Below are 16059 nucleotides of genomic sequence, written 5' to 3'. Positions count from 1 at the left end.
GGAACCATTATAGCCTACTCTCCTTCTTGTTGTTGTTGTTGTTGTTGTTGTTGTTGTGCCACATGAAAAGCAGCCTCCTGATCTATCAGTCGTGCACTCACAGCCTGATGCTTCAATAGGCCACCATAAAAAAAAAAGTGATCAGGTTATTATAAGGATAAGAGAGAGAGACTGCTAACTGAAGAAAACACACAAGTCAGGCACATTGAGAAAACATCTTCACCAAACGTGACAACACAGTAACAAAAGCATGTGGAGAAAAAAAAGTCACCACTGTCTGTAATCAAATATGTGAAAACTCTGCAACGATACCTGAGCGCACAGAGGAAGCAAACTAAAGACTGTAAGTGTTGCACGGTAATATCAAATGTCACTCACAAACAACCTTGTTGGCTGAGGCTGCAACTGACAAGTGTTTTCATTATCGACTGATCTCTCGAATATTTCCGTGTGAAAGGTGTGAAAAAGACATAAATGTATATACAGTGCTTAACAAATGTATTAGACCGCCTGTCATTAAAAATGAGAAAACACAAATATTTTAGAAATCTGTCAAAAACTTGTTTCAAACCAATTGTTGTATTGTTATTTATTAGGCAAATAACAAACTGGAACAACTAAATAGTCCTTATTCACATATATTAACCAGAAATCTTAATATTTTGTACGACCTCCTTTGGCCCTGGTGAGAGCTTGCAAAATAATAATGTGCTTTCCTATTTTTTTTCTGCTTTTTTGTAAAACAGTAAATTTGAGAATTCATGGATAACAACAATAATTATATTTTAGCATTAAAGAGATCATTTTGATTAAAGAGCTTGGCTTGCACATACTGGTGGATTAACCATTACAGAGACATCAGATATTTTGGTCATCAGCAATACTGTTCATTTAGGGCAGCGGGGGCAAACACCTTACACTGGGTGGTGGGCTAATACATTTGTTAAGCATATAGATGTGGATATTTTCTCATAATAATGGTTATGGTGATTTTTAGCCTACAGTATACAGTAGGTAGGCAGTGGTTCCTAACACCCCCCCTTACCCTTAAATCTGAGGGGTCCTGAGATAATTAACAAGAAAGAAAATCAGAAGCACACAAGTAAGCTTGACGTTTTTTTTGGCAAACTAGCATCTTCAAGGCCAAGAGCGAAACCTTCAAGCTCAAAGCGATGCTCGTGGTGCATCATTCTTCGGCGTAACCGTTCTCAGCTCACGGACATCTGTGGCGAGGCGTCGAGAGTAAGGCCTCACTTGGGTCCCGCGGGAGGTATATTGTCTAGGTGACTCTATAACACGAGATACAAGTGATTTCCTCACCGCGCTGCGTCACTTATACTGTGACGTGGCCGTCTCTTAAATGACGGCTGCTTTCAACTGTCAACTTGCGAAACTGAACTGAAGTGCTATTGCAGCATTTTAGAATTTGCGTACGCGGACTGTGACCAGGAGGACATGAGGAGATGTGGCAGTGAATACATTTTTCAGTGATGCTGTTGCTTTAAAGTCGGGCTCTGTCTTTTTTCGAATGTCAGCGGTAAGCACATGTGGGATTAAGATTAACAGACTTCTCACTGTCTCTGTTTCTGTTTAGACATACTGTGTCCTGGCTGGAGACCTTGGATTGTAAGAGTGTTTCCCCGACGCTTTTTTTTTTTTTTTTTTTTTTTTTTCTCTCTTCCACCCTGAGAGTGAACACCAGGTGTTTCACTATCTCATCCAAGTGGGAAGTGTGGCCTTGGTGACCTGGGTTTGTTTGGCCTAACTTTCCCAGCAGTGCAAGGAATAATTCTCTTACAAGTCGTCCTAAACACAGACTCCAAGTCCAACAAAGAGACAGCAGTTTGGCACTGTCCAGGGATGGTGGATAACTCCCCAGTTAGCGAGGGGTCTTTTCTTCCTTACAGTGGGTCTCCACCGGCCTACCGACTGTCAGACATGGTGACGGACCTGGGTTCCTACCAGGTGATGCCGTCACCGTTTTCGGAGGACGACCTGAGTGAGTCGTCCAGCCCTCGTTCCTGTTCCAGCCCGGACTCCCAGGTGCTCAGCTCCAGCTACGGCAGCAACTCTAGTGCTGAGAGCCAGGACAGCATCCTGGATCACCTGCTGTCCCAGGCCTCTTTAGGAGGGGCCAACAGTGTGCTGGCAGGGTCTGTGGCACCTATACCATTATCCACTTTCCTCTGGGACTCACGGAGGGATGAGCCCTCCAAACGTGAGCCGATTAAGGAAGAACATTTTGACTTCCTCACCTGGTCCAATGTGGAGACGGAGGAACAACTTGGAGGGTCCTTCCAGCCCACGCTGGAAGAGATCGAAGAATTCCTGGAGGAGAATATGGAGGTGGTAACGATGAAGCAGGAGATCCGAGAGGGTTGCCTGGGGTTGGGAGTGGGACTGGAGGAGGCTCTTGGTCTAGAAGTTGGCCTTGAGTGGTGCAGGGAGGCCTCCCCTGAGCCTAAGCTAGAGCCAGAGGCCAAGTATACAGACCAAACTGTCCCCACAGCCAGCAATGCTGGCCTGGCCACTGCTGCCTCCAGTGAGACCAAAACTACATCAGTTAACCCCACACATGAATCCAGCACAGGGGCCAAGAAGGCATCAGCAGACAGCGGCACAAACAGTGGTGAGATGCCGGTCATCCTACAGATTCAGCCCCTCCAGATAAAGCAGGAGCCCACAGTAGCTCCTCTTACCCCAGTAGCCCAACCCCCACAGCCTGCCCCAGCCTCAGACATTAAAATTGCACAGCTACTGGTCAACATCCAAGGTCAGACCTTTGCCCTGGTGCCCCACATCCTGCCCTCCCCCAACCTTAACGTCTCCTCCAAGTTTGTACGCATTGCTCCTGTCCCAATTGCAGCCAAGCCTCTTGGGCTCGGGGATAACTCAGCCAGCCAGGGATCAGGGATTCTTGTCGGAGGTCAAAAGTTCCAGAAGAACCCGGTGGCGGATCTTATCAAAATGCACAAATGCACTTTTCCCGGCTGCACCAAGATGTACACCAAGAGCAGCCACCTGAAGGCCCACCTGAGGAGGCACACGGGGGAGAAGCCTTTCGCCTGCAACTGGCAGGGCTGTGGATGGAGGTGGGTACTGGTGAGGGAAGTGTGAACTGGCTGAATTAATGCATTTCTAGGTACATCTAAACATACAGGCCACTGGCTGACAACATCAAACATTCAGCTCACAGATGGAATGATCTCCATTCAAAATGACTGTTATCGAACACTGCAGTTTGTTATGTTTATGCCATCTTAGCCGATTAGACCCAGAGATTGACTCGCATTCATGGTTACAGGAGACCGGAGCATGCATCTGCACGATTTTAAAAGGGCTAGCCCCCATTTGTTAGTGCGGCCTGTTTGGAAGCCACAGTAAATCTATGTTAGTGAGGCACGTCTACGTGCCGTGCATGGTGTCATGTTGCTCCATGGGGCCGAACGTGGTGCAGATTTTAACTGACACTTGAACTGACCTGTCGCTTTGAGGGTCATCTACTAGCACTGGTCAGGGGACTTACACCCCCCCCCCCCCCTCGGTTTCTGCTCGGTGGAATGCCATCAGTATACTTCAGCAACGGGCAGGAACGCTCACATTTACTCAAGGATTCATAATAGAGAGCTGAGGAAAACAGTCCTGTGCTGTTTTCTTTCCGCTAAGCCCTGGAGCTGAGAAGCTCTTAATGGGTGTCATGCAGCATCCCAAGTGTTAATTGGAACGACGTGAGGCGGTGGCAATGCAGACGGGTTCGCTTGCGCAATCACACTTCTCGTCAGGCAGCGAGATATCTGGGATGTGCGAGAATAGCCGGGGTGTCTTTTTTTTTTTTTTTTTTTTGCGGATGTAAACTAAATCTGGGACGGAGCATGTGGGCTGCAGTCACATGGGCACAAAATGGGCACCTCCTGTTGAGACTCGACAGCTGTGCAGTTGCTGGGGCAGTATGAGTGTGTGTGTGTGTGTGTGTGTGTATTTGTGTATGCTAAGTATAAAGCAGCAAGATCTAATTTGGAACCCGCTGTGTGTAATGGAGAAAGGCGAGAGGGAACTTGGATGTCTTCATCAGTGAGGCAATTTCTTCGCTCATTAAAGTAAAGCATCTTTTTACATTCGTCAGTCTGAAAGTGTGTGTGTTTATGTGTGTGTGATGGAGTGTGACTCGAGCCCGGATATGCCAGAGTTGAGCTGGCTGTTTTCCTGAGGACATCAGGTCAGCCAGATGAGTGTGTGTAATAGATCAGAGTGACAGTGTATTTTATTGAAGCCCCCCCCCCCCCGCCACTGTAGTACAAGGCACAGCCTGTGGTGCTTATGCACGACCTATACAAGTGCCTATATGCCTGTAATGCATTTTGAATTCAAACATTATAGACTGAATTTCAAATAAAAAAGAGTGACAGCCCTACCGCAGAGTGACTAGAGGATGTCTGCTACTGTTTTTCCCAAAGGAATCTACTGATATGGCATATAGGCCCACTGACTGGATATTGGGACAAACAAGGGCTAGCTTTGGTGTTTTCTGCTCTGCGTCCTTTTTGAGCCATAACCCTGTCTGAGAGTAAGCCCAATATATCATGCATACGTTCCAAGCTTTTGATATTGTTGGTTTTTATGCCCTAATTGTAATGTTTTACCGCAACAGATTTGGGAAGTGGAAGTTATCTTGAAGCCCAGGGAATTCCAAAGTAAAAGACTTCTTTTATTGTCATATGTACACAACTGTTACAGTGAAGCAGCCGTTGGCAATGGAGTTCTTAGAGCTGGGCTAACTGTGCTCTTACAGATATATATAAAAGATATATATATATATATATAAGTGGAATAAGAAAAAAAAAGCAAAGTTTAGGGGGAGCTTGAGTCATGGCAGCCGTCCTTTGCGCCATCTTCTTGCCGTTGTTGTGCATCTGAAGAGAGAAATCACCCGTGGCTCAGTCATCAGTGTTAAAACTGAAAGCGTTGTGTTCCCTATTGTCACGTCTGTCTTCTTCATACCAACAGCTGCTGAGGCTCATGGGTGTCGTGGCATTTAGCCATTTGCTGTATCAAACTATTGCAAAAAAAAAAAACATGATTTCTCAGTGAACAAAGACTTGGAAATGGGAATTTTCTGTGGGGGGGGTAAAATACTTCGGCTCCTCACACTGTAGGCTTTTTTAAATTAATTTTTTAATGATTTTTTTCATTTTTAAACCATTACTTCATGAATAAGGAGAAAGGAACTCTAATACTAGACCACTGAGGGACCACTGCTCTAAACACTCCACACACATCCACACTGATCTATGCATATGATATGCTTACATTTACATGTGCATGAACACGTTTGTCAAAAAAAACCATCCCAACCAGCGAGTTGTTATGTAATTTGGCTTCTACCTGCCACGGCTTGCAGAGATGAGTCTCGGAGGAGCCTCCCCTTTTGAACATTTGATCATTTAGAAACTCTCCTTTTGAATGAAGGTACTGAGTGATCAACAATATCCCTTAAAAGCTGTGTGTTGGTCCATTTGACTATAGCACCAACCTGGCTACCCGCCACCAGGCATGTACTGTACTTGTAATGCTGTGGGTGTCCCAATACATGAGCAGAGCTGCAGAAATTTGTGCCGTAGTAATCCAGGCTGTGCGTTCCAACTAACAAAGAGCTCTTGTCTGTAGACAAAAGGCAGGATGTAGTTTGGATGGAAGTGTGTGTGTGAGAACCAGTGTGTGTGTGTGTGTGTGTGTGTGTGTAACCCACTGTATGTGATGGGGTAAACGAGGAGGCTGACCAAAGGGGGAAAAAAAGTTGGGGAAAAATGTGAGAGAAGCAAGCAAAGGGAGTCAGGACCAGAGTGTAACTGAGATCCAAAAAAAAAAAGGAAAAAAGGAAAGAAAAGACAGGAGGAGAAAAAGTGCAGCTTGTGGTGGTGGCATGGAGATAGAGGGGGTGGGGGGGAGAAAAAGGCCTGTTTCAGTTTTGCACACAATCACTTGAAGGGCGCAGCAGCGAGGAAGTGGAGCGAACAAAGACAAAGTGTTGAATAGTTACCATGACTGTGGGCTAGGAACGTCCAGGCTGCCACGCCGCATGAAAGGGAAGAGGGGGATCAGTCAAGGTTCCTCATGGGGCTGGGGAGGACCAGGAGGGGAACGGCTGGATGGAGAGATGCAGTGTGGAACTGTATATTCAGATGTGTAGCAGTGTCACTCCAGACGCATCAACATTTACAGCGCAAAGAGTTTCTTTCCGGGCAGATCGATCTCCCAAAATGTCACTTTTCAGATTTGTGGTAGATCGCAGGGGCACTGGCGTCTCCATCTGTTGGTGAGCGTTGGTAACCGTTGTTTTTGTCATATGCCGTGATTCATACGCTTGTGAAAAACTAAATTATTATAAACGTAGTACAGCCATTAATGTGTTTAGACTCTTAGGGGGCCCCTGGGCAACAATTAGCTGTCGGGCCCCTTTTGACCCCTGCGCCCAACAAATATATTTTGGAATGTGCACCAGGTGCGCGGGAATATACTAATACAATTAAGGTCTTAGACATAGGTTTTAACACAGGGCCCCTGCGCAAATGACCAAAAACCAAGTGAAATGCAGTGAGCCTGGAGCTTGTGGGGGGCCCCTGGGTAGTTAACCACGTTCGCCAGTCGGTCATCCAGCCTCCGTGTGATAACTTGTAGTGGCACCCAAAGAAAGAGGTTCACAAATGCAGTCCGTGTTGACGTTTTGTGGTTAGGTCGGACAGGTTTCATTTCTGTTCATTATAAACACCATTACCAGTTTAAAGTTAGCATTGTCTTTAGGGGTTTCATGACCAAGGTTAGCAGTCATGCAGAACATCACCTCTGAGATTGAGAGAACAGATTTACGCCTGAATGTTAGAACTGTCCAGTACAATGGATGTCTCTTGTTTCACAGGGAGCATGATATTGTCAAGCCTAGGCTGTGTTACTCCACTCTTTCAGGCTGACTGTTGGGTTAGGAATGAAGCAGGGGACGTCCTGGGCAGGGGGCGGGGGGCTCTGGGAGTAATGCACCCGTACACGAGGGGAATGCTTAACTGGAAGAGGGAAACTTACATACGCTCTACACTTAAACACTCGTCCTGGATGCAGTGCAGCCCTCTCTTTCAAGGTCCGAAGAAGAGATGTGCCAACCCAATCCGACTCGCCAGTTTTGTGTTGAAAAAGCTGTCTGCGGTGCAGCTTAATCTGAAGACATACATTCAACCATTTATCTAAAAAGCAAATCCCTTTAAAAGAAAGAAACGGGATTGATTCAGTGGATAAAAACAGTAGAAAATCCTGTCTGTTTCTCTGATACGTTGTCATTTCGCATAGCAACAGATCCGAACCAGATGTTGGACCTCAGAGTGGCAGTGATAGCGTTAGTGTTTACAGAATGAGACCATCTCTACAAACTGTGTAAACTGCCCGCCCCACAATGCATTATATATATATATATATATATATATATATATATATATGTATATGTTGGTTCCCACGGTATCCTAATCCCATTCACTCCTTTAACTAGAAGATGTAACTGGACACAAAGTCAAAACCTCTCTCAAGTAACTGCCCGTCTACCCAAGTCGCTGCGTAGACTTAATCTGCTTGTTTCAATTTTGACCGGCAAGTATGGGGCATGTGGTATATATGTATGTGGTTTGGCTATTGGAATGGTTTCATTGGTAGTGTCTCATTCACCATGGCGGCCATCGGGAGCAACTTAGGGTTCAACCTGCTCTACCCTGCTCTACCCCCCCCCCCCCCCGAGCAACAGTGCTAACCACCATGCCGCCCAAAGTGTCTCCTTGTATAAACTGCTGTCAGATGTTGCATGTAACTTAAGCATGCCTGTTAACCGCAGTAGCATTTTACTTCAGCTTTCAGCTGTGAGCTTGTTGTATGTACATATGACTGAGAATACGACGGGTTTTTCGCTGATGTGTTGCTGCTTAATAACAGGGTGCAAAGCGCATCGATTCATCATCCTGTCAGGTCAGCAGCGCCACATCTGGGATGCAGAGAGCCTGGCTGGGGACAGTCAGTTTCAGAGAACTAGGTTGCCGGGAAGAAGCCCCAGAGCTGCGACCCCTGTGTGCTGCAGCCAAGTAGCGTACGCCTTGCATGCTAACCCCAAGCTGTGACGTTTTGCTTGTCCCGTGTCTAGTGAGTTACAGGCAAATTAGTCGCAGCATCGACATGTGGAGCGTTCTTGCTCATAACTGATACTGCGATTACGCTGTGGGGCTCGGCGGGAAATGCTCTGGTCTCGGCAGCCGTTCGTGCACATGTTGGGAGAAACAGGGAGTTGCCAGAACTAAATACACAATAACAGTGCGACGGCGGGAGGGGGGGGGGGGGGGGGGGGGGGATCAAGGTCTTTTGTCTCTGATTGCATCATATAAGCACATGGCAAGTTGTGGGGCTTTGAAATATCCTTAGAACACACATAGGGATCTCAGGACGAATGTTTTCAGATTCATCGTCATTGTTTGTGAAGACGATCCAAGAAGAATAGTTTCCTCATGAACAAAAGTTTCTGGGTGTGTTTATGTAACTGGTTTGACACAAGTGCAGTACGGTCATCTTTGCCAAAGCGCACACACACACACACACACCTGATACAAACTGCTAAATTAGGACTTGTCTTCTCTTATCATTCACTTTCTCCAGAGGTGGGACACAGTCACTGCTTTGCAAGTAACAGGCAAGTCTCAAGTCTCGGCTAGCGTGCCAAGTGCTAAGTCAAGTCTCAAGTTAAAGTCCCCGTGTGCTCTTCAGAAAATGTAATGCTATTTCATTTTTTAAATTTACACAAATAATACTGTGCAAGTATCTGTTTTCATGGCTTTCGAATACGTTTTTGAAGAAAAGCAAAAAGATCAGGAGTTCATTGGGGTTCAATAGCATTTCCTCAAAGTTTTGAATCCCTTGTTGGATTCTCAGTTTGAAACTTTGAAAGATTATTATAGTTCTGTTCTGAGGACAGTTTTTGGTGACGACCCACCCTGAATATGAGATGGGCAGCAGAAGGTATGAACAGCTGCAGCTGCAGTCTGCTCTCTCGTTCTTTTTCACGAGCTACTTGCACTAAATACCGGAGGTCCTGATTCAGAACTGCTAAAGCCGATAACCTTAAAATAATTGACAGGATATCAATGAAAGTTTAACCGGCAGATTCTGACACTAGAGTGACAATAGAGAAGAGAGAATCCACATGCAATTTTTTAATTTACAAATGATCTTTGGCTCATTACAACGTAAGAACGTTAACCAGACAACAGACAAGTTTCATTTTGGCCTTTTGGCAAATAACTTAGGGGACTCTCACATCAGGGACCCGGGCCTGGATTACACTTTAACCCCCCAAGTCCAGTTTGTTTGCATGGAACCACCAGAAAAGGTGGTCTTGATGGTTCATGTGTACCACGATATGGTTTGCATCAGGTGTGAAAACTACTGTACCAAAACAGTCGCTGCTCAGTTTTTAATACATACATGTTAATCTTTGGATTTGGGAAAGATATCAAGTCGTTCCCAGTTAAAAGTCCAAGTGAAGTCACGAGTCGGTTGGTGTTAGAAGTCAAGTTGCAAGTCTATTATGATTTTGTCAAGTCGAGTCTTAAGGTCATCACCTTCGCGACTCTAGTCTGACTCAAGTCTGACTCGAGTCTGACTCGAGTCTAAGTCTGATTTTCTCCATTTGTCTTTGCCAAATATAAAACCTCTTCTTCTCCCTTTCAGGTTTTCCCGGTCGGACGAGCTGTCTCGACACCGACGGTCCCACTCGGGTGTCAAGCCCTACCAGTGTCCAGTGTGTGAGAAGAAGTTCGCCCGCAGTGACCACCTGTCAAAACACATCAAAGTCCACCGTTTTCCACGAAGCAGCCGGACAGTTCGCTCAGCAAACTGACGCCCAGCTCGGATCACTTGTATCGCTGGGATCACTGGGAATGCTGGGGGATCGTGCGCTCTCGTACAGACACAGGCCGCGGGAGCGAGGCGTGAGCGTGAACGCGCGGGTGTGCGCTCTGCGCCTTCCCCCGAGTCCGTTTGAATATGTGAGCGGAGGCACGCCTTGCTTTTTCTCTCAGCAGCGTGTGATTGTTCTAATTTATTGTACAGAAGTAAACCAACACAGTTACCATCCTGTAATCAGCTAAAGGTTGTTGTTGCTGTTGGTGCTTTGGTATGTTGTACTCCTTATGTTTGTTCTGTCCTTATCACCTGCCTCAGCAGAAGATAAGATAAGCTTATTTTCATTCAGTCTGGATTATGTGATAGCTTTGGTAATAGACTTGCGTGTCCATTCTGGGGAAAAAAACAACTGCCTTTTATCTTCCTGAAAGCTGCCAATGTCTTGGACATTCCTGATCCTTATGCAATGTTTAGGAAGTCAGATTGAAGTTCATTCGGATCCTCGTTAGCTGCTACCGGAGCGGTAGCTACTCTTCCTGAGGTTTCCCTGATGGCTTTGTCCTGGTTTTTTTTTTTTTTTGCTGCCTTGCACCGCGGTTGATTGACAGTACGGTTATTACTCAACTCGGTGTTGATTCGCGGGGAGAGAAACCTGCTATAATACGTGGACGTGAACTACTGACATAACAAAGTAAGGGAGATCTCACGATAAGCTAACAGGGCTCCTCTCACGTTTTACAGCAACTTTGTGCACCTGCTGAGACACGGGGGAGGAGGGGGAATGACAGAGCAACACAAGAAATGCAAAAGTGAAACACACAAATGAAAGGCTAAGCGCACAGTGATTGTTGAATAGGCCTTCTGATCAGTGTTAAATGATCTTGGTTCGCTGTTTTATTAAGCTAAGTCACGTGTACCTACTTGCCGGTCTCCCACTTGTCTCGCTTTTATGGCCTTACTGTACCACAAAATCCTTACTGGACAGCCAAACGGTTTGGGGAAAAGGCCTTTCAGTCATCCATATTTCAATGAGATGTAAAGCGTTAAAAAGGTATCATAATATGGCCCATGTCGGTATCAGTAGTGTAGCCACAGAACTGAATGTCTCAGTCTGCTCTTATTATTTGAACTATTATTTTTTTTTGCTGACGACTTGACACAAAACCTGCCTCAACTCTACGCTTTATCTGTTACTGGAGACACCCTGGCAAGCCTTCGAACCTCAGCCGGCAGTTTTCGTCACGTTGAGGCGACATCAGTGGACGCGGACTACGGACCATGGTGCTGAACTACCCTGAACTGAGGAGGAGCCTCTGTGCGTATCTGTAAATGTAGCCGCGAACGATCCCCTTTTCGAGGCCGCGACACACACTTTCTGATGCCCTGCTTCTCACACAGTTGTTCGCTGTCGCGCACCACGCCCCGCTGTGAATGTGTAGGGGCGTGACAATGCCGTCCGCGTGTGATTCATGTGCGTAAAGCGACAACGAGCGGGGGCACACAGCATTGTACATCATTCCTTTCATTCGATTTATGAATTTTTTTTTTTTTTTTTTTTTTATGCTTGTGCGAACACAGGTATTTTACCGCATCCTATGAATGTATGTAAATAAACAGGAGTGTGCGTCGCTGCATCCAGGAAACACACTAGAGACTATTGTGATACCATATCTTAAAACAAATCAGTGGTTGTGAGGATTTTTAAAAGTGTCAACCCTAAATGTGTACATAACTTAATGTTTCAGTACATATGAATATATTATATATATATATTTTTTCTTTGTTCTATCCGAGATGCATTTACAAATAAAACCGAAAAGAAAAACGACCGTGTGAGCTACGTTTCTCCCTGGAGGTGCCTGTGGTTCCGCTGTTGGTCCACAGTGTCAGTAGATGGTGGTCGTTCTTTATCTACGCGGCGACTTTATCGCCGAGGACCGGCCTTTGTCGCTGCATCCAGAAGTTGCTGACTCACCTTCCCTAATGAGACTGTTGCAGTTGATGGAAGCGATGACGGGTCCTGGTCCAGAGATCTGGTCTGTGCATTGGTAATGATGTACAGTATGTAGGGGGGTATGCATGCATTACTTTGGGGAGAGGGATTGCTGAGAGCACGGAGAGCTGGGAGGTGGGGAACGCGACGGCTAATTCATCCCATATGATCCGTCCCACTGTGGAAGCGTTTCCCTTGAACTGCTCGCAGACATAAACATACCGTACAGGAGGCCGCACCTGGTTTGGCTCAGGAGCTACTGCACATGAAGACAAAAGAGTTGTCGTTAGCGACATCTTTCCACATATGATACGCACAGGAGGCGCCGTCATTATCGAAGCTTACTCAACGAAGAAAGGTTGATTTTTTTTGCTTGTTAGCTTGTTAGGCCACTGCTACGGGTCAAGACGGAACATCTTTAAAAAAATTTATAGTTTCATTTTCAAAAAAAAAGAGTCATTTCCTGAAACAGCTGGGCACTGTAGTTTTTTAGCAAACGCTACTCGGCAGAAAGGACTGCTTTTGTTTCAGCGGCAAATTAATCCACATTCGGGGCCCTGGCATCAGGTTCGGTGTGTGTGGGACAAAAGAAACTGCAGTGTGTGCGCTCGCGATCGTAAGAAACATGTCACCAACAACAACAACAATGGAGCTCTATGGCACAGGAATGAGGATTTTGGGCACGTAAGAGTCTTTTCCTGAAATGTGTTAACAACAAGACAAGTACAGAACACTGCAAAACGGCATTTATTAGCAGCCTATTAAGTTACGTCAGAGGGCATACGCAGAATGAACCACATTTTAGTAGCAATAGAATCAACAATGCTTAAAATTGTGTTTTCATTTTGGGATACAGACAGGCAACTGAAATACAGCAGGTTGGCCAGTGAATCACGTCTTTTCAAAGCGCCCGCGCCTCAAAACTACAGCAAATATTTTTCAGGGAAGACCTTTGCGCTGAGGACATGTCAAAATCAAACAGACTGTACATTGAAGCACTACTTGAATGGTGTTTAACTAGTAGGCAACACGTGTGATATTCTAACCCGACAACAGCAGTGAGCTGTTGGCTCAAGGCTGACCTTAACAGCTAAAAACACTGATTTGGTGTGTTCAGTCGGATTTATTCATAGTTAACCACATTTTGCAAACAACACATTTCTTCTGTTTAGCTCGAGGTCTCTTTAAAATCCTCAAAACTCATTTATAAACACTGTGTGCTGTAACGTTACTGTGCTGTATGATGTAGGCACACATGCGGTATCTTATCAGTGTCCCCGTTTGGCTTTATGGCGTTCAGACAGGCTCAAGGTAACGCGCTGATGGTCTTTAACCTCCTAAGACCTGGCATCCACATGCGTGGACATCACATTTTGGGTTATACCATGATACTTAATTCTGCTTATATGGAAATTCAAAATTGCAGATGCAGAGAGCTGCAGTTGTCAAGAGCTGCTCAGAATCTCTGTGATCTATCACGTATACTGCACACATGATAGATACAGCTCGGGGTGATGAGGGCGTGTTCTGCACTTTGTGTGTCCGGAGAAAGAGTGTTTATCTCGGTACGTGTTTGTGTGACCGAATACATGCGTATCTACATTGTATGCTTCCCAAGCAGCCTGAGGTACCTCAGCCTGTGCAGGCCTCTACAGGGAACCTCGTTTCCTGTTAGAGGGGGAAACAGCGAGACAATGGGCCGCTCATACTCCTCCCTCATCTTTTGCTTTCAACACATCACCTCATGCACATCTGCATAATTCATCCACTGTCTACGGAGAGACCGCAGCCCCTTAACTGACCAAACGCTAAACAAAGTAAACACAACGCACCGCAGCTTCCAGAATTGCGAAACACAAGCTTTGGGAAATGAATATATTCAAAGCACTGTACCAATCCTGATTATTACGTATGTTGATACATAAGGGCATGTAGGATGGAGGGGGTTGAATTTGAAAATGCATTTTAGCTTTATTAATGAATCGTACCCAAGTCGATATTTCCGCAAACCAGCTGCAAAATGGCTTTCCGGCGAATCCTTGTGTGGTATAAAAAATCCCTTCAAAACCCAATGTATTCATGGGCATGGTTAGCTTAGCGTAGCATGAAGACTGGAAGCAGGGCAATCTCCAAAGTGAAAGAATATGCCTACTTAAACTTTTGAAGCTCACTTATCTGTCTTTTTTTAATCGGTACAAAAGCAAAAAAAAAACGACCCAAACGGCGCTCAGCTGTTGCTCGCCATGAAATAGTTACAGGACGTAACTCCCCATAAAACCTCAGATTGCGCATTTTTCTTGTTCAGACTAAACCGATGAGATGCAAATGTCTGTTTTTCCAGTCTTTATGCTAAGCTAATTGCTGCCCGGCTCCAGCTCCATGCTCGACACACTGGCAGGAGAGTGGCATCAATCTTCTCATCTAACTCTCAGAAAGAAAGTGAATACGCCCATTTTCCAAATTGCTGACAAACATTTCTCCCTGATCCCTGCTTCAGCATTGAGTGAATTTTGGAGGCGGCACAATCGCATTCCAGAAATCAGCGGAAAAGACGTGAGTGGGAGCGATTAGATGCATAATTTGCCCGATGCAATGCAAACTGAGGAGAAGGGGGGGGTTATGAATCCGCATCATAAATGTACAGAGGCACTTTGTTGCTACCTGCTAATCTGAGGAACAATCTGAACTGGTAAAATCCAAACGTTATGCAATATTTAGCTCACAAAACACAAGCAGCTATGTAAAGACCTCCTGGGAAAGGTAATGTAAAAACCGTTAAAGAGCTTTTGTTGGTGTGAGTGCCATAATGTAGGTTACCATGGCAAGTTAAAGAATGTACGGAGCCCCCCCCCCGGGGTCAGCTGAGAACAAAAAAGAGCCAAATCTGTACAGGCAACAAACCATACTTTCTGATTCATAATTTGTGTTTTCCATGTGAAACATGCTTTGTGCCAGTAAAATGCTTGAATCAACATCAACTAGCTTTCATTTTTGGTTAGAGCTGGGCAAATAACATCATTATGCATCTGTTTTTCAGATTTCAGTCCACCTTGCTCTTAATATTTACTTTACAGACTCACTGTAATAAGTCTGCCAACTTGCCATTTTGCTGACTCACTTTGATTCCCCCCCCAGTTTTGAACCAGGGACCTCCATGCGCACAGTTGAACAAATCTGTGGGTTTGGATTATGAAACGAGTACAGATTTACACATGGCTCTTTTTTTTTTCTTTTTTCTTTTCTCAGCGGACCCCAGGGGGGCTTTTTAATGAAACTTTAAGTTTGTTCATACGCGCATGCAGATGTTCCCCACTGGTTTGTACTCTGCTCCATGTCAAGACATGACATACATGTACAAGTGTGTCGGCTCGACCAGAAAACAAGTCCAATTTCATTCCTCTGGAAAATTCTCCAATAGAATCATTTGAAATGTGTTGTAATGTTCTCATCTGCACCTTGTCCCTTGCATCATTTCTTTCGTTGGGTTCCTGCGAAGATTTGGCAGCTCCACTAGGCAGCCATCAGGATATCCTCCTCAGAGCCAAGGACTGAGAACACATCTGTGGGCCATTACGCATTGTGACAACGTGGTTGTATGCGTGTGAGTGTGAGACTTTCTCCTGACTACCGTTAAGACAGGTTTGAAACAAAGCTTCGCAGGATTCTCCCATTGCGCCTCTTTACGAATGCACTTTGCGCTGCATTGTAGCACCATGTGGTAGAAATGATTTATAATATCCAACAACAGCCTGACTTGCTGTTGTGAACCTCATGAAGCTGCTATTCGCGTCAGTCAAACAATGCATTACACTGAGTGCGGCATTTAAACATGGACAAATCATTATTACTGCATCTCACTGCATTGTGATTCATTATTATTATTACAGTGGAGTCAGGATGTTATGCACATTTTGCTGTTCCTCTAAGAGGAGTCCGGCAGCAGGCATAAGAACACTTTTAACTCCTCCCATCTACGGACTTGCTCAGTGCAATCGTAAAACTCCAGCAAGTTATATTAATTACTAAACCAATGACTACTTGTAATGTTAGCGCGTAGCTGACTCCTCACAGCTCTTACTCAACGCCCCAGATTAAATTGTTGGGATGCAACGTCCAACGGCTTAAATACCTCCTAAGCTTTTTCT

The 16059-nt window shown here is 45.3% G+C and overlaps 1 protein-coding gene across 1 annotated transcript; it reads left to right on the top strand.

The window, feature by feature from the left end:
* The first annotated feature begins 1860 nt into the window (after positions 1–1860).
* On the top strand, positions 1861–9916 carry LOC139283178 (Krueppel-like factor 15). Its single transcript, XM_070903146.1, has 2 exons — positions 1861–3092; positions 9748–9916. Exons 1-2 carry the CDS (start codon positions 1861–1863, stop codon positions 9914–9916), a joined length of 1401 nt encoding a protein of 466 aa, XP_070759247.1.
* The last annotated feature ends 6143 nt before the right edge of the window (positions 9917–16059 follow it).

This window comes from Enoplosus armatus, chromosome 3 (genome assembly GCF_043641665.1).
Source record: "Enoplosus armatus isolate fEnoArm2 chromosome 3, fEnoArm2.hap1, whole genome shotgun sequence".
Taxonomy (NCBI): Eukaryota; Metazoa; Chordata; class Actinopteri; order Centrarchiformes; family Enoplosidae; genus Enoplosus; species Enoplosus armatus.
The sequence above is the reverse complement of the archived record's forward strand: the minus strand, read 5'-3'. Positions and strand labels throughout refer to the sequence as shown.